Raw genomic sequence first — 24,940 nt, 5'->3', positions numbered from 1 at the left:
ATGGCTGCTATAGTAAGGGAGGGATTGGGGGTAGAAGAAGATGCGCAGGACAGGCCTGTTTTCCCTAACCAATTTCATCTATCTTCGGTTCTGATGTTTTCGAAATTGAGCGGAACTACTTTCTTCTTCTGTGGTTGGGTTAACTTGGTCTCGGAAACAGGAGGAGGGCTTTCGTTGGTGAATGAGAAGAACTACCCCTCAGCTTCGAAGGAGAAGTTGTAGTGACATTGATGATGGAAGCAGAACAATGGTTTGGTCTTCTGCAATTCGGAGTGGAGAGCAAGTTGCTGCGAGTATAGAGGGAAGTGAATCTTAACAGAGTTTGGCTCATGACTCTAGGATTTTTTCCGGTCAGGGTTTTAGCAGTTCAGAATTTGTACAGGCGCGGAGTGCTTACCTCCGAGTGAGAGAGGGAAAATAGAAAGTATTTAGAGTTGATTTAAGAGAGAGAGAACGAAATAACGGTAGAGACTGGTGCATATCTTTGATGTCACACCAACTCTATTTAATAATAAAATATCTGCCCTCGAGACATGCGTCCTTCCGTATCAATTAGGGTAAGCAGTAAGGCAGTCAATAGTATGCTGCTAATCACCCCGTGGATTTTAACTTTACCCCCCAAAATAATTATTTATTATATAGAGGAGGTGGTGCCAGCTGTATTTCCGTACGATATGCTTGACTTTTTCTTTTTTTTTTTGAGCATGATAGTCTGTTATTCATGATAATATTTGGCACCATGCTTCTGCTACTCTTCCCCCTTATTAGTTCTTTCTCTTTTTTTGGGTAAATCCTTATCTTTTCTCTTCTCCTCTTATGTTATCTAGTCTTTTTATCAACTTCCTATCATCAAAACAATCATAAAAACAATCAAGCTGGCAGATTGGGGACAGAACCAAGGATCGAGAACTCGGTGCCGACACTGGTTTCGACCAGCCAGAAACCAAGATTGTCTCGGTTTCAACCATATCTCGGTCGAAACCGGGTACTTTCTCCAGGCTTTTTTGGCTTCAATTAATAAAATCCTTCTATTCCCAATGAGAAAATTTTACTTTAGGTGTATAAGGAATGTGTTACATCATGCTCCCTGTTAAGTTATATTTATAGTAAAGCCAACCAGGACAAGAAAACTTACATGATTAGAAACCAGAGACATAAGCAAATCATTAGGATCCGGATACATCTTTGCTGCAAACATCAACATTGCCGTTGCTAACACAAACAGTGACCTCTGGCATGAAGGCAGCAACGCTCCTGTCAATTAGTTCACAGAAAGAAGTCAAAGACCATGTAAATCCAACTCTTTCAAGTTTAAGAGGTCATTCTTTCGTGTTTTATGGAATTTTCAATTACAATACCAATAAAAGGATCCAGAGATATATTTCTGAGAGAAATTGGAAGCTGAAAGAATCCAACAATGTTTTGATTGGTGTTCAGCAACGTCACAAGTTTAAGTAAGAAAACCTGGTATAGAGAAAAGTGCTCAGTTGTAGATACTTAGAAAACATTAGAATGCAATGCAATGGTTTTCATTACAGTAATGAGTACTATAAAAATGAATTAATCTTGTTAAATACTTTAAGACAGATTTCAGGATACATGTCGCACTTCTACATTCTAGTGAGCTCTCACCTTACAGCATGAAGCAATAAGACTTAAGCTGAAAGAATGAGCTATAGCTTTAAAATTTGAAGGCAAGTTATCAGGAATATTGGCTTGTATCCATAAAGAAGAAAGCAACTGGGATGTTTGGTCCTCACTTAGTTTAGTAATTTTTGGCTCCTGCATATTAGAAAAGTGGAAAGAGATAATGGTTATTGCTTGATATGCAAGAAAACAAGTGCGCTACATCCCAATTATCACTATGCACACCTTGAAATTATAATTAGAAAATGCATGAATTCCAACACTTACTGCCTCTGTTAAGCAGGCTGGTCCAGTTGTCCTGTCAACTATAGAACAACTTATTTTGTAAAAGTTAGGCAAGTTTTTGCGGGCCCAGCCCTGTTTCTCATCACCAGGTTCTCTATCCTTAGAATCATCTTCAGTATTATTCCCATGCTTTTCTACTATTGCATTGCCCTTCTCCCTGCAAAGCTTTTCAAGTAGAGCAGCAGTGGAGGCAAACGCCGATGCTAAGTCATGTCGGGGATTATCAGATGATGGAACAAGGATCATAGCAAATATCTGGTGTGCTCCAATAAGAGCTTCAACATCTGGATGCATCATTGTTTTCAAAAGTTGGAGGAAAAGTAGTTCTAGGAAGATCTACAGAAACAAAAAGAAAACATAGGAAGAGTAGATAAGTACAGTAACCTCAATATTAATATACTGAATCATGCAATGTTTTCACAGACTATGGGGCTGGACTGTTGATGCCAAACCAAGACGGGTGTGTACTAGTCCAAGGGAAATAGTACTTGAAAAACAGTTGAATACTCAACTGATTATCAAGCCCAAAAGATCAGATCACGCAAACTGTTAGGAACAGTCAGAGGACCAGTCATGAGACTTTTACTGTCATAATCATTCCCATTAAGATATTTATTACAGTTGCTAAAGGAAAAACTTGACACACAACCACACAGTTTGCAAGCAAGCATCAAAATTATCATGTCAAATGCTGCTGCAGTTTTGATAAAACCTTCCATTATAGGACCTCCTTATATGTTATAACTAATAATCGTGGTGGAAAGAAAACGAATAATGTAGTATTTTTTATAAGTAATGGCTACAAAATATTTCATACCATAAATTTCTTCCATGGAATATCCATTTTCTCAAATATTTTGGGTCACCCATTCAAGAAAAAGAAGGTTAGGCTGATGCAATGAACAAAAGCATGCCAAATTAACATACTAAAAAAGATGCTTGCTATGCCCTTCTCAACAATATAAGACAATCAAGAAAGAGACAAGGGATGATGCAAGCATGCTCCCCCATCCCAATACACGCAGAAATTCTCTCTTATAGCATATATTTCAGAAGAAAATCCCCAAAATTTGATGAGTTATAGAATATAATAATTTATTGGTAGCAAAAGATGCATCCAACTTGGTTCCTCAAAATATCATTACATCTCAGAGATAATTTGCTTATAAAATATTGTTCATAAGGACTTGTATGTAGAAAAATTCTATTGCTTCTTAATTGACCAGGACTGCAAACTACCAGAACAAAATGGTCCAACACCCAGTTCAGTTTAAAGAAATATTGTTATCAAAGAGAAATTCATTTTGAGTAAGCAGAAATGAAGCACACCAAATTAAGATGAAAATAAAAAAGATCATCAAATTCATACCTGCTGTGAATGCAAGGTCACAGATGTAAAAAAATTACATGAGCCAGAATCAACAATGACCCAACAGTTGCCTACGCAACAGAACCCATAGATGGAAGCTTCTCCAGTGTCATTGCCATCAAATCAAACAGTGGTTGAGCATCACCAATCTAGAAGAAGCCAACTCAAAAATAGATTATTTGGCACAACAAAAACCCCAGAGAGAAAAGTTATGAGTTCCCACAAAAACAACAACATGCAATGAATATGCATAGCACTTACTCCTTTAGCAATTTGCAATAAGCAGTCTTCAATGAAGGTCTGGAGTGAAATGTTCAAGGTTGACTCTTGCTGTCCTACCAATTCAACTGCTGCCTGAATAGACTTCCTCAAATGCCTGCATACATCACTGATAATCCCATTTTCAGAGACTACGACTCGTGTTCTGAGTTGTCGAGCCAAAGCGTTAGCAATCTGAACAACATCAGATTTAATTTGCGTATCAAGTGCAACATTTTTTTGATTCAGATGTCGAATGACAGTAGCTAGAATCAACTGGCCCATTTCCTGTATGTAAGCAACGGAGAGACAACCAAAATTGGAGTAAAAATAAACAAATATTATAAGATTCAGATAAGGAAGAAATATTTGGAGGGGGAATAAGTCGGGTACAGAGATGTATAAACATGAAACGTAAGAATTTCAAATGAGAATAAAGATGTGGTTAAACCTAAAAATCAATGCTTAGAAATTAGAATATAAGACTCACAAGGAACCAGACCAACTAGGAAGCCCAATGCTCAACCCTACTGTATGATCACCGGGCAACAATAAAGATAAAAATAAATAAATAAATGAGGTAAAATGTACATAAGAAATGAACAGTCAGTAGATAATAATATATTTGGGCCACATTATTTGTAAGTAATTATAACTAATGAATAAAAGAGATGGTACAGAAGTTTGGATAGGATTGTTAAAACTGTCTCACATGAGCTTCTGAAACGGTAACCCAAATAAATGCCTCTGTGTGGCCTAAAGAAAAAGTTGTGGCAGTGATGAGGTCCAAAAAATATCTACATAGTGGTTAATGACTTGAAGAAAAATTTTCCATAGCAATTAAAGACAAGATTCAAAGTTACTTTATGTCTGCCTATCTTGTCTCTCTTCTAATAAAATTTTTTATATTTAAAAAAAAAAATGAATGCATGAGAGAGAGAGAGAGAGAGAGAGAGAAAATAAAAAATGAAATTGAAGGTTAATATTGTCAATAAGCAGCTTCCTGCAGATTGTGAAGAGTTTCATATCAGAAGCCTAATTACAAATCATCTGTACAACTCCTACATCATCCAACTGGCAAAAAAACATCAATATCACATATCGAAGTTTTAGCGAGAGAGAATAGAAAAGGCACCAAAATACATGCAGTGTCCACAAAGTAGCAAATATCAGAGAGAACAACCATAGCAAACCCCTACCGAGGAACCCAGTACTTCCCATTATCAAAGTAAGCGAATATTGGATCTAAAACCTGGGGCACTGTCGTACCCACCTTGGCCAATTCTACTATTTTCAGGACACAAATTTGAGCCCAAATTTTTGGATTTTCAGTCTCTCCTTTGTTGTGCAAGTAAACCAATGTATTAACCACTGTCCAATACATTATTATTTTTTATTTAATCTTTGGAGGAATGGAAAGAAAAAAGTTCCATCAGAAACATGCATAATGAATCAAGAATATGATACTGAAGGACCTCATTTTTGGAGTTAAACATGTGTGGTTGCTCATTATTACCGAGTCAATAGAGCGCAATCTTTTTTTTCTCGTCTTGGCCTAAGGTGGCTCAGACTGAGATCCCTACCATCACCCACACCACCCCTTGCTTCACAGCTAACAACTTCATCAACCCAATTGTGATCTGGCTCCCCCCTTTCACCATCATCTACAAGATTTATATCCAGTGTGGCATGCACAATCTGCCAAAGTATAAATCCTTAAATCAAAAGAAATTCATGATTGAGGAACCCAATTAAACTTAATATAGCCAAAATTTTGAGATGTTCAAACAGAAGCTTAAATTGGAAGTATATTCACAACTAGAGAGACTTGATTATCAGACTCGCATATATAGATGAATGTGCATGCTTTAATCATAACTTGCTATGGGTTTACATGTGTTAGCGTCAGACGCAGATAATGTTAGATGGATACATATCAAACTCAATGATCACCTAGAACTAAATGCAGTCTACAGACACACCCATACTATGTTAAACATGCATCAATATGAGTAAACATGTCAAAAATCTAACAAGTGTGTGAAGTCTTGGAATGCCAGCCCTAAACACAAGATATGAGCTACACCTAAAGTTCTTTCAGAAGAAACTACTCTCGTTGTGGAAAGTACCTACCACAGCCCCTAATCATTCCTCTATTAAAACATTTCCACACTGTTGCTTCTAACTTTAACCTGTTTTCCTTGTGCAGCTTCTAGCTCCAAAGCTCAATTTCTTCATATTGTGCCAGGAAACAAGTCATAAAACACTGGGTCCAATTCCCAACACATACTTAAAGCATTAGAAAACCACTCATCTCATCAAAACCATCAAGAACATGTGAAAAATCTGCCATAAACCACACCTGAAATGTGAAAAATCAATTTGACTCAATGTGGAATTAGATGGAGGTAAATTTCGAAAATGATTGTGCTCATGTTGCGCTAACAAGAAAACATTACAACCAAAAAAAAAATCCACCAACTACCGTAGCTGAAAGGCATTGCAAACTTGATACCCTCAAACAACACTTGCTATATTCCTTCCCAGGCTCACGTGCAAGCATGCATACTCTTCTCAATATTGTGAGCATAATTTTCATCTGCCTGTTCATGCACAAAGTTAAGAACAGAACCAGCATAAAATATATGGAGAAGTAACCGTAAAAGTTAAGATGAGAGTAAAATCATAAAAGAAGCCTGTTCATTGTTCATTTATTAGAAAAAAACTAAGCATGAAAGGTGGAGTCAACACTCAAAAAATGAGACATAAAATACTAAAATAAAGTTCATTGTTGAGGAAAAAAAGAGAAAGGCAATGCCAAATACACATCAAATGAGAGATGTAAAACAAAATTCAAAAACTTTGTTTAGAACAAAAACCAAATCCATAACTTGATGGCATCTGGTCCAAGTAAGCTAGCACTTCACAAACTGTTGGCACAAATCCACAATCCAAGCATCATCCCAAATCTAATCAGATGCTCAAATGAATGCCCCACTTTCAGATCAAGTGATTGAAGAGGATCCCTTTATAACAATTGTAAACCAATCCAACCCCCCCACCGCAAAAAAAATAAATATATATATAGGGATCAAGAGCCTCCTTTTCCATTCAGGTTACGTTGTCCATGACAAGGAAAAACCCATCACTAGTTCCGATATTTTGGAGGATAAGCTCAAAAACCTTTCAACCTTTACACTTTTGCCTTAAATTTCGCATTAAGTTTCTAGTTACAAAAGTTCAAAGAATGGAAGAAAAATACAAATAAATATGTGCATCTATAAGTGCAGAGTGCCCATCAAGCTGTTAAATGTTCAAAGTTTATATCTTTTTCTTCCAATTGCTTGATCTTTGCACTTCCCTTCAATACAGGAAAACTCTATGTTTTCCACCACAACCAATGAGAAAAGAAAAAAGTCAACACAGTCTATCAACAATGGGGCAAAAATGTAATTCAAGATCAATTTCACCACTGAATGGATGTTTCACCAAGCAGAAAAATCTCCTGATTTCTCAACAACAGATTGTTAAGAGCAAACACAACACTTACATTGAAGTGTTGAAGGGATTAACCAGTTTGTATAATGCAAAGAAAAAGTAGCAAGATATATAAGTAACTTATTAGAAAATGATGCCAATTACATCCCAAAATCACCTGACTATGAATGAATCCGGTCAAGGTTTTGCATCCTAGAATACAAACACTGTCTTTGTTTGTGGAGTCCCAAAGTCTAAGAGTTCAACTACAACAATCAGTAGACTGAGAGCAAAGTATGCCCTATAGAACAAAATGCATACATGAGAAATATATTTGAGATAATGCCAAAGAACTACCATCTATGCCTAGCAGAAAAAGAATGCAGACAGACCTACCTTCCGGCTACTAAAATAGATACAGTATCAAGAACTTATGGACAAAACCTTCCCTAAATAAAGTAATAAGAACAAAAAGGAAAGAAAAAAAAATCTTGAAAACGGCTCCATGAGTCCAAATGAGGGGAATATTTAAATGACACCAAATCCGGGTCAACCAAATGAGACTGAATTCATTTCTTGAGTTGCCTTGAGCCAGAAACGGAATTAACAGTAGTTGAAAGTTCTAAGAAAATAAGAAATGAGACTAGTTTCATAAGAACATTAAGTCCTAAATAAACTTATTTTCTTTTTCTTTTTTTAATTAAAGAAAAAAAACTGTATTCCACAACTAAAATTAAAGAAAAAAATCAAGAAAGATAAGAGGGGAAAAGAAAACCAATACACTTACATCTGCTCCTTGCATATGGAAAGCAGTTTTTGGTATGCCTCTGTGATAATACTGATATATTTGATATGCTCAGCCTCAATTCTTTTGAGCACCTTTGTTCAAGATACTTGGCAATCTACAGCAAAGAAAAGGTGACCAAAATAACCTCCAAGTAGAAGCCATTGATACACAAATAACGAAAGGAGGTTAAATTATATTGAAAGAAGGGAGTACCTTTGGAATTTGGAGGGGGTTCGTGGCAACATAGTCACACAATTTAACAATTTTCCCTTCATTTGAGCACCCTACTACAAAATTACACAGCAAGACATCATTATCCTGGATGTTAAAAAGATAAGTAGGACTACTCTGTTTTTATAACACCATGTAACAAGAAGATAGGTGCATCTATCTCAAACAAGGATACAAGACATCCAACATGACAACCCTACAAACTAGATAGGAGAACACATTTGTACCTTTCAATTCAGAAGACCTCAGAAGGAACTTTCCTCAGCCACTTACCTGCAGATATTTCAACCTTGCCTTAGCTACCTCATCAGTTGGATTAATCATCCTACATCAGAGAAAAAGGAAAATAAATATATAAGAGGGGACAGAGAGTCCTTTGTCATTTGTTAAAGGATGTCAGAATCACTTTTCTGCCTTGTAGTAATTCAGATTCTTGGTCCATTTGGCCAAGCAAACAAGAAGTCCTACAGAAGGTTCAACCCAGTTACCTGGCTTCAAGCTCTGAAATTGTCACAAGCAATAACTGCTCCCTTTCAGACGCAGTTGTTTCAACCTGTCATTTGAGAAAATATAGAACAATTTTGCACTTAACTTGTCCTCAAATGAGACATGCATAAAGAGAACTATAACACATAATTAATATTAGAAAGAAAGAATTGAACAGTTTCATCATGCTTCAGAGCTTATAGAGAGCATCGGAAAATAAAATTTCACATAGAGCTGGTATTGAGACCCAATATAATAAGCAAACATAAGGCATATAATTCTTTTAATAAGAAAAATAATACTGAGCAAACCAGTGATCGGTTGTTGCTTTAAAGTACTAGTGAGTTTATAAAAGAAGAGGAAACAGGCTGATAACAGCAGTTTTTCTGATAGGAATAATGATGCAAACTCGGATCATAACAATAATAATAATAATAAAATCCAACCTTGCCTAGGGAGTCACCGAATCATTAGTGGAAGTTGGGAAACCCAAGAATGATGCACTTGATGCAGCCATCTAACCCCCCTGGTTTCTCTAAAATGTCACATATTGTCAAGGAATCTCTTACCCATGACCTCCAGCCTAAAACATTATTAGAATCACCCTAGCTTACCACATGAACAGAATTAACAGAATTAAGCTTCTTCATTATTCTAGCTAAATAGATGTTAATCATTGTTATACGGACACAGCTCCAGTCTTATTTTGGTCACATTTGCCATGGAAAAGAGTAATGGCTGTAAAGAACTCTCATCTTTTTTCAGCCCTTTCAATACCTTCAAAAATGATATTACAAAAATCTGATCCTTCCTATATTGCTTCTCATGAACAAAGAAAGAGAGGGTGAAGTGAAAATAGGGTTGAATTGAAAGGGAGCAAACCTCTGCATGTGTCTACCTAGGAGTTTTTACACTTCATACATGGCACATATTGGTAAAAGAGTTGATAAAGCAACAAAGATTTCCTAAAATCAAAGACGGGTACCACCTTATACTCCTCACAGTTGATACAATAAAGGCCTTCATAATCAGCTTGGTAAATGTTACCATTTGCAAGAACTCAAGTAAAATTCCTGATCATTTTTTCTTTAAGTCAGTACACATGGATTTTCCTTAGGTCCAACAGACTACGTCAGGTCAAAGAGGTTTTCTTATAGGGCAGCTGAACTAGATACATTGAGTTTACTTTTGATCTACAAAATCACTGTATATAATACCCAGCTTTTTTTTTATTTAAATAAGTTGCAATACCAATCAACTTTTTAGAAGTTTAGCATAAGTATGCAATTCCCTTTAAAATTAGCATAGTATGTTCATTTGCAATCAAATTTAAGTTTCATCAAGTTTAATTTGCTCGATGTGATAGTGTCGGATTGTTTAATGGTTCAAATGTTAATTTGGAATCAAATTTAAATTTCATCCACTTTAATTTGTTATTCATATTAAAGTGCTGGGTTGTCCAAGTGTTTACTGTTGTATTTGACTCCTAAATCCAGAGTTGCACCCAATTTTTTTTAACACGTTAAAACTCCCAAACTAGGCAACTCCCTAAGAGGTCTTTACCGATTTTCTTTAGCTAGTTACTATTGCTTTATTGATGAATTTTGTGTTCTATCAATATCTTCATGAAGATGTGAACACATTCAACCAACTATAGATAAAGTCCTAGAAGTCTCTAGATATGGTTCACCAGTGAAACCTTTTTCAATCTCACAAAGTCACAATAAATAACATATTTATAAGAAAAATAGATGACAACATATAAAAGAAATATTTTGTCAATCGCTAGATTACAATACATCGCTATGGAAAGCATCCATGAATGCCAAAACACATTTCTCTAACCGCAATCGCAGGCCATCACTAAAAACTCATAACATACTGCTCATGTGGTGCATGTACAAATTACAAGAAAAAGGAGAGAACATGGGATTACCAGCAGGTCCAAAGTGGCTTCAGTTGAACATGCTATCTCAGGCAGGACAAACCATATACTTCATTTAGTTATTCAAATCAGTTTTCTATTATACACGATTTTCCAGAAACCTAGTTCAGCTTTCTATTATATACATTAAATGTTCAGCAAACAACTTTGAATGTGAGAATGCAAGAGCTTAATGCAATTAGAGGGGAGAGGAAATAGAACGACATCTACAGCTTTACGAACTCCAGCAGGTCTCTCTCCGAAAATTTATCACAGAACATATCTGCTGATCTCTCACTCTGCACAAATTGGTGAAATTATGACTATGAAGCAGTGAAAATTAACATCTTAAAGTAATCGCAGTTATTATATCCAGGCTCAAAAAATTAAAAATAAACCACCCAAGGTCCCATAAGGAATCAAAATAACCACGGTAGATAAGCTTGGGGTTGATTCATGCAAATCATGCTTACCCACGTATGCAAGAAATTTAAAAAATATCTAATTGTTAATTGGCCATCTACAAACCTCTGGAGTCCCATCCCCTAAACCCCCAGCACCAGAAGTGTTCCCATGTGCCAAAGTTCCATTACGTGAAGGTGATTTCCATACAGAAATGACAGATGTAGAATTAACCGCTTTTGGAGGAAGTTTCTGTTCTGCTGCCTTGTTGACATTGAGAGAACCATTCTCTGATCCAAAGCATTTATGGTTTAGTATGAACAATGAATAAAGGCCACAAAGAAAGCAGTCATAAACTAAAAATAAAACTCCGAAACTTCAAAATATAGAAAACACAATTAGCTTGGAAGTGGATGACACCTTTAGTTGAGGTTTGACCATGAGGTACAACCTGCTTTTATGACTGCTGTTGCTGTTGTTTATATTTTTCTAGTATGGCTTGCCTTCTTTTCCTGCTCTCCTCCTTAATTCTGTCAAGATCCTCCTCTTCTTGTTCCGCTAGTTGTAATGAAACCCTATCTTCACAATCTTCTTCTACCTCTTCATCTCTAAAAGCAGAGAGCAGCATATAAGATACATCCAATGATTAAATGACATTGTATACCTCAGTGGTTTCTTTTCACGCCTTTCCAGATCATCATCCATGATGTTGGGCACCTTTATTGGATCCTTTTTTCCTTTCCTGTAATGGTAATCCGGTTCATCTTTCAAATGCCTGGAATCTTTCGACCTATCTCAACCACCATATGCATCATTATGACCATCATATAGATGTCTGCCCACCCAATCACTCTCAGTCTCCCTACCTCTATCTTTATCCCGAACTCTTTCCCTCTCCCTTTCCCTCTCCCCCTCCCTATTCCTGTACCTATCTCTCTCCCTGTCCCTGTCCCGATCCTTCTCCTTCTCTCTCTCCCTCTCTTCCAAAAATAATTATGAATAACTCAGACTATGAACAGGACTAAGATTTAAAACCCAAAATTCAAAGCCAAAGAGGAAAAAGGAAATAAGAACAGAGTAGATTACGATCTTCACTTCAAAATAGCACAAATTAGAATGACTAAAAAATAAGGAAGAGAAAAGTGGAAGGAAGAAATTCAATTGAGGCGGCGATCAAAAAACCTGGTTGTCCCAAGAAGTAACGACGAGGTAATTTCCCTCGGGACTAAAACAAGAACTTGAACACTGCGTCATAGAAAAGAACAGAGATTATAAAATTGCTAGCAACTAAATATAGAAGAATCCACTGTGATGGCTGCTATAGTAAGGGAGGGATTGGGGGTAGAAAAAGATGCATAGGACAGGCCTGTTTTCCTTAATCAATTTCTTCTACGTTGGATTCTGATGTTTTCGAAATTGACCGCAGCTGCTTTCTTCTTCTGTGGTTGGGTTAACCTGGTCTCAGGAACAGGAGGAGGGTTGTCGTTGATGGATGAGAAGAACTAGCTCCTCAGCTTCGAAGAAGGAGTTGAAGTGACATTGATGATGGAAGCAGAAAAAGGGTTTGGTCTTTTGCAATTCGGAGGGGAGAGCAGATTGCTGCGAGTATAGACGGGAGCGAATCTTAACAGAGTTCGTCTCATGACTCTTAAGGATTTTTTCTGGTCAGGGTTTTAGCAATACAGAATTTGAAGACGAGGCTTCTTCCTCCTCCCCCTCCTCAACGGCTTCTTCTTCTTCCTCGTCCACTTCCTCCCTTATGTTTTTTTTTTTCATCTGCTAACATTGAGCTCCGAAAAGCAGTGCTGGTCTTAAATCCATAAAAGTTCACCTTCAGCTTGAACGGAATACAGCCATCAAATAATACTCCCAAAGTTCCTCCTCTGCACCTGCCCAGTTCAAATTCCAATTGAAAACACCATCACCCATCTCTCTCTCTCATGTTGTTTATGACTGAGAAGCAATACAGAAAAATGGGTATTAAGTCCAGCAATATACTTTATCTGGGGAAGTCAGTGTTTCTCCTTCCCTCCCTCTCAAGTTATAAGTTTATGACTGAATCAACATAAAATGGGTATTCAATCAAATTTTTTCAACTTAAAATACACTTTATCTGGGAAAGTCAGTGTTTCTATCACAAAATCATGCGGTACCTTTCAATTCAGAATAGCTCAGAAGGAACCTTCTTCAGCCACTTTCCTGCAGATGTTTCAACCTTGCCTCAGCTACCTCATCGGTTAGATTACTCATCCTACATCAAAGGAAAAGGAAAGTAAATATATAAGAGGAAAGAGAGATTCCTTTTTCTTTTGTGAAAGGATGTCAGAATCACTTTGACGTCTTGTTTGTAATTCAGATTCTTGGTCCATTTAGCCAAGCAAACACGAAGTCCAACAAAAAGAGATTTATAAGTTTAAGACTGAATAAGTATAGCAAAATGGGTATTCAATCAAATTTTTTCAACTTAAAATATACTTTATCTGGGAAAGTCAGTGTTTCTATCACAAAATCATGCGGTATCTTTCAATTCAGAATAGCTCAGAAGGAACCTTCTTCAACCACTTACCTGCAGAAGTTTCAACCTTGCCTCAGCTACCTCATCGGTTAGATTAATCATCCTACATCAAAGGAAAAGGAAAGTAAATATATAAGAGGAAAGAGAGATTCCTTTTTCTTTTGTGAAAGGATGTCACAATCACTTTGATGTCTTGTTTGTAATTCAGATTCTTGGTCCATTTGGCCAAGCAAACATGAAGTCCAACAAAAAGAGATAATGTGCACACATGAAGGTTCAACCCAGTTATTTGATTCACAATATGATCTACCTGGCTTCAAGCTCTGAGATTTTCACAAGCAATAACTGCTCCCTTTCCGACGCAGCTGTTTCAATCTGTCAATTGAGAAAATATAGAACAATTTGCACTTAACTTGCTGTCAAATGAGACAAACATAAAGAGAACTATAACACAAAATTAATATCAAAAAGGAAGAATTGAATAGTTCCATCATGCTTCAGAGCTTATAGAGAGCATTGGAAAATAACATTTCACATAGAGATGCTATTGAGACCTAATAGAATAGGCAAACATAAGGCATACAATTCTTTTAATAAGAAACAGAATACTGAGTAAACCAGTGATCAGCTGTTGCTTTAAAGTACCAGTGAGTTTATCAAAGAAGAGAAACATGCTGATAACAGCAGTTTTTCTGATAGGAATAACAATGAAAACTCAGATCACAATAAAAATAATAATAATAAAAAGGGTAAATTATGCGGCGACCCGCCCTAAATACAGTACGACCCCCTGTGTTTTTAAAATATACACTCAGCACCTTTAAGTGGACGGTGTTAAGAATAAAATTCAAATGCCAATTTTCCCCTTCAATTAAAACTGCTCCAAATCCCCCTCTTGGAGACCTTAACAGCCACAGGGACGTTATGGGATCCGCAGTGGAGGCCTCAAGGTCTGACTCCGTCCTATACCAGCACCGGTGAGTGCTTCGCAAACTCCGGCGACCGTCTAATGAGGATCCCATAGGCCGGGAAACAGAAGGGCCAAGATGCAGCGCCTTTCCTTCCTACAATTGTGGCTCATCAAGAATAGAAACAATGAAACGAAACTTTCCTTCCTACAATTTACAGATACCCACCTTCCCTTTTCCCTTCACATTTGTTCCTCATCTCTTATCTCTTTTTCTACATCTTTGTTCTTCTCATCAGATTCATAAGAGTGAGAAGACTCAGAGATTCAGAGATGAGTGATGGGCGTGTTGGGATTGTGGAGAGAGCACTGAGCAGCTTAGGGAAGGGGTTTGATATAACCTCTGATTTCAGATTAAAGTTCTGTAAAGGATAAGAAAGGATAGTTTTGATCAATGAAGAAGAGAAGAAAGTGTTCAGTTTTAGAGAGGAAGGAGAAGAAGGAAAAGAGAGGGAAAGAGAAGAGCACATACGGTTGTGTTTAATCTCTTATGTCTCAAACTAGAGACAAACTTCCTTATATTGAAAAAGAATAACTAATTACACAGGGGCCCCTGGCCTTATACAAATAACAGAAGAAACATAAAATATATGTGATTATATACAAGAATACCCTTAAACTCCTATTCTTAACACTCCCCCTCAAGCTGGGTGGTATATGTCATACATACCCAGCTTGTTCAATAAACAGTCAAAGTGATGAGTGCTAAGTCCTTTGGTGAAGATATCGGCCACTTGTTCATTCGTCTTCACAAAAGGGGTACAGATGGTCTTTGACTCAATCTTTTCCTTGATAAAATGTCTATCAACCTCAACATGCTTGGTCCTATCATGTTGCGACTTGGGTTGGGGCAATACTTATGGCTGCCTTGTTGTCACAATATAAACTTATAGGTTTGATGATCTCAAATCCCAATTCTGAACAAGTCTCTTGACCACAAGACTTCACAACTCCGTGAGCCATAGCTCTAAATTCGCCTCAAGACTTGACCTAGCCACCACAGTTGCTTCTTACTTCTCAAGTAACCAAATTCCCACCAACAAAAGTACAAGATCCCAGTAGATCTTGATCGAAAATAGATCCAGCCATCGGCATCGGTGTATGCTTCGATCCTCAGTGACCATTTCTAGAGAAGAGAGAGACCTTTTCCAGGGCATGACTTTAAGTATCTGAGGATCCTATACACTGCATCAAGATGTCCCATTTTGGGTGCATGCATAAACTGACTTACCACGCCAACAGCATAGGCTATGTCCGGTCGGGTAAGGGAAAGATAGATTAGCTTGCCTACTAATCTCTGATATTTTTCAGCATCTACAAGGGGCTCACCACAATCTTCTCCTAGTTTGTGATTCTGATCAATAGGAGAGAAGGTTGGTTTACACCCTAAGTACCCTGTCTCTGTAAGTAGATCAAGGACAAACTTCCTCTGACAAACACTGATCCCTTGCTTGGATCTTGAAACTTCAATCCCCAGAAAATACTTCAATGGACCAAGATCTTTGATCTCAAACTGCCGAGCCAAGTAAAGTTTAAGCTTTGTGATTTCAGTTTCGCTGTTCCTCGTGACCACAATGTCATCAACATATACAATAAGAGCTATAATAGTGTTGCCCTTCCTTTGTATAAACAAAGTGTGATCAGCTTGACTTTGGATGTATCCATTCTGTAGAATAGCTTGCCTAAACCTCTCAAACCAAGCCTTAGGAGATTGTTTAAGGCCATAAAGCGCTTTCCTTAGACGACACACTTTTCCATTGCCACTAGGATGCTTGACCCCAGGGGGAGAGTGCATGTAGACTTCTTTTTCTAAGTCACCATATAAGAAAGCATTCTTTACATCAAGCTGGTATAATGGCTAATCAAGGTTTGCAGCCATTGAGAGGAGTACCTGAATGGAGTTATGCTTGGCCACTGGAGCAAAGGTTTCCTGATAATCAATGCCATACACCTGGGTATAGCCCTTAGCAACCAGTCTTGCCTTATATCTCTCTACAGTTCCATCAGACTTGAACTTGACTATGAATACCCATCTGCATCCGACGGGAACTCTCCCCTTTGGGAGTTCAACAAGATCCCAAGTGTGGTTCTTCTCAAGGGCCACCATCTCGGTATTCATTGCTTCTCTCCATTTTGGATCAGCCATGGCCTCTGCTACATTTTTAGGAATAGAGATGGAGGAGATAGCCACTGTGAAGGCAATACCTGTAGGGGAGATAGAATCATAGGAGACAAACTTGGCAATGGGATTAGTACAAGCTCGAGTTCCTTTGCGGTGAGCAATAGGAAGATCTAAGTCTGAGGGTGTAGGAGTAGAGGAAGGTATACCTATCTCAGGATGAGGAGACGAAGGAGGATTTTGGCAGGTCTTCTTTATAGGGAGCCATGAAGGAGGATTTCTTTTGTCCTTTGTATACACAAGTAGCTCCCCCTACTCTCTGTTCACCTCTGCACTCGGAGACTCCCCCCCTCAACAACAGTATCCTCGGACCTTTTCTTTCCCTTATCAATCTGAAATGGGGAAATAGGGACGAGAGAGGGGGAAGGAAATGATAGAAACTCAGGAGCCTCTTCAACCTCACTACCACGACACTCCCCCTGAAGAGGTGACTGAAAATACGGGAGATGCTCAAAGAAAGAAACATCTTTGGAGAGAAGCCACCGACGGGTAGGAGGGTGATAACATGTGTAGCCTTTAGAGGTAGAGGAATACCCAAGAAAGATGCACTTCGAGGACTTAGGATCCAATTTAGTGTGGGCAGATTTGCTAAGATGGACATAGCAGATGCAACCAAAGACCCGTGGGGAAGTGAAAAAGAAGAAGAAAGTAAGGGTAAGACCGTAAGAGGTACTTTGAAGTTCAAGACACTGGAGGGCATATGATTGATAAGAAAGACTGCAGTGAGTAAGGCATCGAACCAAAAGGTTTTTGGAACATGCATTGAAAACCAAAGAGACCGGGCTACTTCCAGCAGGTGGCAGTTTTTTCTTTCAGCAACCTCATTTTGTTGAGGGGGATCAACACAAGCCACCTGGTGGATAATGCCATGGTCAGAAAAAAAAGGACTCCAAACCAGCATACATATACTCTCCACCTTTATCAGAACGGACAATCTGAATACGAGTTTGAAACTGAGTGTAAACCAACTCATAAAAGTTTTTAAATGCAACATAGACATCACTCTTTTGTTTCAAGAGATAAACCTAAGTAACTCGAGAGAAGTCATCAATAAAGGAGACAAAGTAGCGGAAGCCACGTAAAGAAGTAACAGGGGAAGGGCCCCTAAAATCAGTATGAACAATGTGAAAAGGTGAAATAGATCTATTGCTAGAAGATGGATAAACTGTCTTACAACTTTTTGCAAAAAGACAAGGTTCACAATGAAAAACATGATTGACAGGAAAAGAGGTAAATAAATGTGGCAACATTTTTCTCATAACAGAAAAGGAAGGATGTCCCAAACGCCGGTGCCAAAGCAAAATGTCCTCCTGTGTACGTCCGCCATGTTGCCCACACACATAAGATTGAGCTATCGTCACAGGGGAAGCACAAGTGTCCAGAATATATAATCCATCAGTCTCACGTCCACTGCCAATCACCCTCTTCGTCACCAAATCCTAAAAAGACAATGGGTAGGAAAAAAGGTGACAAAGCAGTTCAAAGATTTAGTCAATTGGCTAATGGGAAGAAGATTAGTGGCAAAGTTGGGAACATGAAAGACAGACTTCAAAGGGATAAGTGGAGTAACTTGGACATCTCCCTTACCCGAGATGGAAGAAAGGGAACCATCAACAATTTTTACCTTATCTTTTCCAGAACAAACTGAGTAGGAGTTAAAAAGCTGAGACCTACCAGTCATGTGATCCGTGGCCCCTGAGTCAATTACCCAGGGTGTGGTGGCAGATGAAGTAGAGACCTATAAAGCAGTGGAAGTAGTGGGTGCAGTAGAGGAGGATCCATCCAAGTGTGCTACAATCCGACAAAAAGCTGCTATGTCTTCTTTGGAGAGGGAGGATGAATCAGACTCATGAACCCCAACATGGGCTTGAGGCCCATTCTTCTTCGGTCCTTTCTGTCCTCCAGATGCAGTAGAGGGTGGTTTCCCATGAGGATCCCAACAAAACTCCTTCTTATGCCCAGACTTGCCACAATAGTCACAGGAGAATCGGCCTCTACCAGCCCCCTTAGTGAAGGGAGGACGGTCCTGTGGAGTGGATGAAACAAGAGCAGAGCGCTCAACAGTGGGAGTGGTCTCCATAGCACTTCTACGCGACTCCTCACTCTATAAATAACCACACACCTCCTCCAGGGAGGGAAGACTTGGTCGGCCAAGTATTTGTACCCGTATGGGTTCAAACTCAGAGTTAAGACCTCCAAGAAGGAACAGGACCCTCTCCTTCTCAAATAACTGATGCACTTTAGGCTCATCAACAGGACACAGCTGGAGATCTCTGTAGTGATCATACTCCTCCCAAAATCCCACAACAAGGCTATAGTACTCAGAGATACTTTTGTCACCCTGGCGCAGGCTAACAATCTGTTGAAGAAGTTGATAAACCTTTGTAGAGTCCCCCACTCTATCAAAAATACGAGCAACACTATCCCAAATATCTTTGGCTGTCTCCTTGCTCATAAACCTTCTTCCAATCTCCGGCTTCATTGAAAAAATGAGCCAAGTCATCACAAGGGAGTTCTCGGTTTCCCATTTAGAGTAACCTGGATCATCAATGGAAGGGGCCTTAAAGCTCCCAGATATATATCCCAACTTCCTCCTACTTCGAAGGATAAGCTTCATTGACCATGACCAATCCAAGTAATTGTTACTATCAAGCTTAACAATGGGGAGCTGAACATTTGGATTCTCATATGATGGAGGGATTGGCAAGGCTGCTGTAACAGTGGGAAGTTCAGATGTCTCAACAGTTTTTTCACCCATTGTGGTTTTAAAACAAACACTTGAGAGGAGCAATCAACAGCACTTCAAGCAAGAACAATAGATTCCCAAGTAATAGCAGCAAAAAACAGAGGTAACCTAGACCACAAAGCTTGAAAAAGCTTGTAGAGCCTCACACAAACAGAAAACAGCAGTGGAGTAGAAAAGAAAAGTCTTCCTTACCAAGAAACGACAGTGGGTAGTCCAAAAAAGCTCCCAAACAAAGCTCTAGTGAAGAGCTATTGCCAATCCCACACTCTGGCTGGCGGAAAACAGGGCAGAACAGTCCTGGCCGAGATTCACTCCTGTCCCTTGGATGCTCCCAACTGGCTTGAGATGACACAATGGGAAGAAAGGTAACCTCCAAACGAAACTATAGCACTTGGTTGCTCTCCATTTGGATGAGAACCGAGAGAGAAAACAGATCTGTGAAGAACCGCAGGTTGGAGCTCAAACTCCAGCAACAACCAAGAGAGGAAACCACCTCTTGGTCCACTAAACACCCTTCTAACACCTTCAAACTCCAGGAAGAGTAGGCTCTGATACCATGTTCAGTTTTAGAGAGGAAGGAGAAGAAGGAAAAGAGAGGGAAAGAGAAGAGCACATACGGTTGTGTTTAATCTCTTATGTCTCAAACTAGAGACAAACTTCCTTATATTGAAAAAGAATAACTAATTACACAGGGGCCCCTGGCCTTATACAAATAACAGAAGAAACATAAAATACATGTGGTTATATACAAGAATACCCTTAAACTCCTATTCTTAACATAAAGACCTCACTATTCCCGGATTTGGAGTCCTTAAAGTTGTTTCTGTCGATATCAAATGCGATAAAGGCGATTGGAGGCGCTGTCAATATGATGTTCTTGGATTCAACCAGCCACCCGGTAATGGGTCTTCTCTGATTTTTCCCTTATTTCTCACTTTAGAGCTGAAAGATTTAAGCTTTTTTCCTTATAGTTCCTGAATCAATTTCCCCAATGATTCATAGATGAATGGAGATTCTGCATTCCCATGAGAACAATTATATAATTGTGATTGGCCCTTTGAGCTTGCAACCAGGTTTTTCCACCCATCCGGTCAATGTCAATCCTTCCACCCATCCAAACTCGATCCAATCATCCGAAGAACCATACCTGTTCAGATCTGTGGTTGCCTTCAAGAAACCCTGCAGAGAGAATTAATAGACACATTAATGGACAAATTCAGTCTGTATGAGAAGAAAGGAAAATAAAGAAATGAAGAAATGAGCTGATAACCTGCATCTGAACGGTAATTGAATCAATGGTCTTGCAGGGACCAACGAAGTTAATGGGACCGAGTAAGAAAGTCCCTTTTGGTATGAAAAGCTTCACAGAACCTGAAGATCCACATGCCGCATTCCACGCCGCCGTGAAGGCCTGCGTAAGTTAGAACGAAATTTAGGGTCAAAGATCTCTAAAAGTTATCAAGATAAAACAGAAGAAGAATAAATTATTTATAGAGGAAAAAAGAGTGGAAATTAAGCATAATTATTTTGCTATCGTTGTTTCGTCCATCGCCTTTAGCGCTGAAGCTCTTGACGTTGAAAGTGCCAAAGCCCTGCTTCATCGCTGCGACTCCTTTTTGTCCACCAGTTTTTCTTCCTCCTCCTGCACCCGCTCTTCATCCCGTAACAATCCAGGTAAAGGAAGTGAAACAAAGCAAGAAGATGGGGTTGCAAAGGGTGGGGGCAGATGAGTTTGCAAGAGGAGGAAGAAGATGAAGAAGAAGTAGAGAAGAAGAAAAAGAAGCAGAGACGATCGTGTGAAGTTCAGGCTGCCCTATGGGCAAAATGGTAAGCTCACACCCTATTAGGTGTATATTTGTCATTTTAAGGCATCAATCACCAACACGTCAGCAACTAACGGGAATGATCTAACGGACTGGGGTTGAGTGTAACAAGTAACCTAATCTCAGGGGGTCACATTGCATATTTTAGAAACACAGGGGATCGTACTGTATTTAGGGCAAACCTCAGGGGGTCGCCGTGAAATTTACCCTAATAACAAAACCAATCCTTGTCAAGGAATCTCTTAGCCATGACATCCAGCCTAAAACATTGTTAGAATCAACCTAGCTTACCACATGAATAGAATTAAGCCTCTTCATTATATCAGCTAAATAGATGTTAATCATTGTTACGCGGACACAGCTCCAGCCTTATATTGGTCACATGTACAAACCAAAAACGGTCAATGGAAGATATTTATATAGAGGAGGTGGCATCAGAGATACGTGCCAGCCGTAGTTTCGTACGACTCATGTGCGTAAGCTGAATAATCACCACGTGTAATTTTACATACATCTTGCAAGGCCAACAACGGATTTCAAACTCAAATCGGTTCTTAAAACCCTGTCAAGTTTCACACATAAAAAGAAATGAATAAAGATTATATTACAAGCTTCAATTCAAAATAGGGCATATTAGAATGTGCACTGCGAGGGAATGACTAATAAATCAAGAAGAGAAAAGAGGAAGAAGGAAGAAATTCAATTGTGGCGGCGATAAAAAAACCTGGTTGTCCCATCCACCAAGGTGAACTTACAGGGACATGGGAGTCCCTGGCACTTCTCTTGGGATCAGTAACAAAGAAAACAGTGTAGACAAGGATGAAAGTATCAATAAATTCTGCTGCAAAACCCACACCTTTGCTGTAGCCAGTGGCGATCTCGTTCACCCCACCATCATACTGCACATAGTAAGACTTTTGGAAGGCCTTTACTAGCCCTACACCATACATTGCACCCAAGCATTGTGCCACCATGTACGTCACAGCACGGATTAGTGACACCTTATGGGCTAAGAAAAGCCCAAACGTCACTTCTGGGTTATCATGCCCTCCTGCACACACACACAACTGTTTAGAGGGAAAAAAAGAGAGAGACGAGAAATTAATCATAATTGAAAAAATTCCTTTCTCTTCAATGACTATCTTTCTTTTTTAAATATAAGAAGAAGGGATACAGAGAATAAGCTAAGCATAGCAATTGAAACAAAAACAAAATAAGGAAAATAAAATGAACCCAATAGAACAAAGTGAAGTGAGGCATTGAAATTGAACAAAAATTACCAATGAAAATGCCAACAGATAATAGAGGGCCTCGCTGTATTGGACGAGGACTTTTATTGAGGTTTTGCCTGATGGAGCACATATATCCTAGAAAAACCAAAAAGCATTGTTATACACCACAGAATGAAGAGACAACACTAAACCAATGTTTCCTATCAGGAAAAACATGAAAAAGTTAAAACTACTAACCAATTCGAGCATTAACTGCAACAGTGCAACCTCTCATCGCCAGTGCAAAAGCCTCCAAAACCACCAAACCATAGATCAGATGTAATGCAGTTTCACAAAAAACAATGAGGGGAAAAAGAACAAAGGTTTCTAATCATAATTAAGCCCCCCTCATTCTCTATTGATTCTGATCTTCGAACACTACCTTAAAACCAGCTGCTACCACTTTCCACACCCCTGCTCTGTTTCTGTTGGATCCCATATCAGCCCCGATCACACCCTGCTATTATTAGCGAGAGATATCTGTCCTGTTTTAACCACTGATAAGTTTGATCTAAAGGGTTACTCAAACCAAGTTTCAGGCTCAAAAGTTCTGTAGTTTTGAGTAACAAAATATCCCCCATTCTGTTAATGAGCTTTCGATTTCCTTCATTTCTGTTTTAATCTTCTAATCATATATGCTGTTTCTGTGGCCTACCCAGTTCCTGTAGTCAGTGTTTCTTGTTTCCTAATTAGCCTATTCTGTCCTTTTAGAGCCTTTGCGAATTCTGCCCTAATCTCAATTTAGGGTTGGGTTTCAGACCATGCACCAGGAGAATTATCCAAAGTGAGCATTTTTCTTAGGTTCCAACACATATTCCACAGATTTTGCTGAATCTTCTCTGCATCATCATTTCATTACGAATTTGCTTATCCTCCACAAACAGGCTGGTAATTAGTAGTGAAATATCATATAAAAATAATTGCCATTCAATGAAACCAACAACCACTGGGGTTAGACAAGAATAAAACAGAAAGAAGGTAACCAAACCTTAAGTCTCTGTTTACTGTCCTTGTCCCAAAAATTGAAAGCACCATCAGAACCTGATGTTGCAAAAGTATGGTGTACATGAATAAGGGATACCCACACAAACTCTGAAAGTATGTCAAGCAACAAATAAATCAAACCTCCTCATGAGTCAAAAGTTCAGAAGATATCTATGAGGGATATAATTTGAAAGGAAAAAAGAATATCTGAAACAAATGGAACACTTTAATTGGTAATACTAACAATATATATTTTTTAATTAACATAAATTTCATAAAAAGAAAGATAATATGGTATAACAGGCCTCCAAAGAGGCAAGAGCACAGATAATATACAACAACAAAGAACTACACCCCTGACCCCTATAAAAGCCCACACCTCATAATGGAATGGTATTCCCACTACAGAAGCTCAAAAGTAAAACGCCTTGCTTGGCCAACTCATCAGCCATCTCATTGAGCACTCTAGGCAGTCATTGAAAAGAGCAATGCAGGCTAGAGGCAAGATGAGGAATGCATCCAACTAAATGTGCAAATCTCCAAGGTTTCCTGAGTATGATCAACCATAAGAGTAACAACATTTGCATGATCTCCTTATAAATATGCATGAAATGAAATACCTGAAACAACCAGAACCGTGACAAAATGGAGTAATAGCATTAGAGATGAAGAACTTACTGGAATTCCAAGAACTTAGCACCTATGTTCTAGAAAAACCAAAAAGCATTGTTATACACCACAGAATGAAGAGACAACACTAAGCCTACATTTCCTATCAGGAAAAACATGAAAAAGTTAAAACTCATGGATCATATCAAAGAAAAGAAAATTAAAATCGGATGCAACTACTAACCGATTTGAACATTAACTGCAACACTGCAACCTCTCATTGCCAGTGCAAAAGCCACCAGAACCCACAAAACCATAGATCAGATGTAATGCAGTTTCACAAAAAATATTGAGGGCAAACAGAACAAAGGTTTCTAATCATAATTTAGCCACTACCAGAATATAAACTATGATTATTCACCTTAAGAATCTTTTTCTTTCTTTTTCTTTTTTTCGGTTACTTGTAGGAGGGTGTACCAATAAAAAATAAAATATTCCATATTACAGAAATTCAACCTCTATTTCTACACATAAACGCACGGACACAATGCAGGAACATGTACATGCAAACAGGCATGAGAGCTCTGATAGGCAAGGAAGAAAAGGACCATTCAACTTCAGGTTGTAAAATTCTTCTGGTTTTCCTCCAAGTCTGAAAACAGTTCAGGAGCCCAATTTTATAGTTAAGAACATGCAAAGTAGTTTCAAGGGTTTCACAATAAGCTGCCTAAAAAACAAACCAGGGTACCTTCGTTTGGTTGCCTTCTAAGCATGTAAAGCACTGATTGGTTGCGTCATTGCCCTGGATGAAACCCTGAATGAAAAATAAAATTAGACTCCAGGACCCAAGTGATATGGATAAATGAAAAAAATGTAGACAACCAAAAAAATTTAATATCCAAGTATCCACTAAATATTGGAAAGATGAAATCCAATGTAAGATGGACGCTACCTGAAAGGAAAAGATTCTGTCGAGTCTA

The 24,940-nt window shown here is 38.6% G+C and overlaps 2 protein-coding genes across 2 annotated transcripts; both read right to left on the bottom strand.

Moving 5' to 3' along the window:
• Positions 1 to 819: 819 nt before the first annotated feature.
• LOC122655648 (protein SEMI-ROLLED LEAF 2-like) lies at positions 820 to 9,190 on the bottom strand. The gene is made up of 14 exons (XM_043849943.1): positions 9,155 to 9,190; positions 8,543 to 8,607; positions 8,328 to 8,379; positions 8,037 to 8,171; positions 7,916 to 7,938; positions 6,045 to 6,162; positions 5,177 to 5,257; positions 3,563 to 3,847; positions 3,382 to 3,450; positions 1,873 to 2,268; positions 1,633 to 1,782; positions 1,359 to 1,464; positions 1,136 to 1,254; positions 820 to 843 (listed from the first exon to the last, which is right to left on the bottom strand). Exons 1-14 carry the CDS (start codon positions 9,188 to 9,190, stop codon positions 820 to 822), a joined length of 1,659 nt encoding a protein of 552 aa, XP_043705878.1.
• Positions 9,191 to 20,827: 11,637 nt separating this feature from the next.
• On the bottom strand, positions 20,828 to 22,602 carry LOC122655573 (aquaporin PIP2-4-like). Its single transcript, XM_043849830.1, has 4 exons — positions 22,566 to 22,602; positions 22,377 to 22,463; positions 21,852 to 22,147; positions 20,828 to 20,926 (listed from the first exon to the last, which is right to left on the bottom strand). The coding sequence occupies exons 1-4, from the start codon at positions 22,600 to 22,602 to the stop codon at positions 20,828 to 20,830; spliced, it is 519 nt and encodes a 172-aa protein (XP_043705765.1).
• Between the last annotated feature and the right edge of the window lie 2,338 nt (positions 22,603 to 24,940).

This window comes from Telopea speciosissima, chromosome 1 (genome assembly GCF_018873765.1).
Source record: "Telopea speciosissima isolate NSW1024214 ecotype Mountain lineage chromosome 1, Tspe_v1, whole genome shotgun sequence".
In the NCBI taxonomy this organism is placed as follows: Eukaryota; Viridiplantae; Streptophyta; class Magnoliopsida; order Proteales; family Proteaceae; genus Telopea; species Telopea speciosissima.
Note: the sequence above shows the minus strand (reverse complement) of the source record. Positions and strands in the feature narration are given on the sequence as shown.

What these genes read in the sequence shown, in the direction of transcription:
- LOC122655648 (XM_043849943.1), bottom strand. Translation starts at nt 9,190, where the DNA reads ATGAAGAAGCTTAATTCTGTTAATTCTGTTCATGTG. An exon ending in CAAGGTTGAAATATCTGCAG is followed by an intron (nt 8,172 to 8,327) that starts GTAAGTGGCTGA and finishes TTATAAAAACAG; the next exon opens with AGTAGTCCTACTTATCTTTT. An exon ending in TGCAATGCCTTTCAGCTACG is followed by an intron (nt 5,258 to 6,044) that starts GTAGTTGGTGGA and finishes ATACTTTGGCAG; the next exon opens with ATTGTGCATGCCACACTGGA.
- LOC122655573 (XM_043849830.1), bottom strand. Translation starts at nt 22,602, where the DNA reads ATGAGAGGTTGCACTGTTGCAGTTAATGCTCGAATTG. An exon ending in TGCAGTTAATGCTCGAATTG is followed by an intron (nt 22,464 to 22,565) that starts GTTAGTAGTTTT and finishes TGGTTTTTCTAG; the next exon opens with GATATATGTGCTCCATCAGG. An exon ending in CCAGGGACTCCCATGTCCCT is followed by an intron (nt 20,927 to 21,851) that starts GTAAGTTCACCT and finishes TACGGGATGAAG; the next exon opens with AGCGGGTGCAGGAGGAGGAA.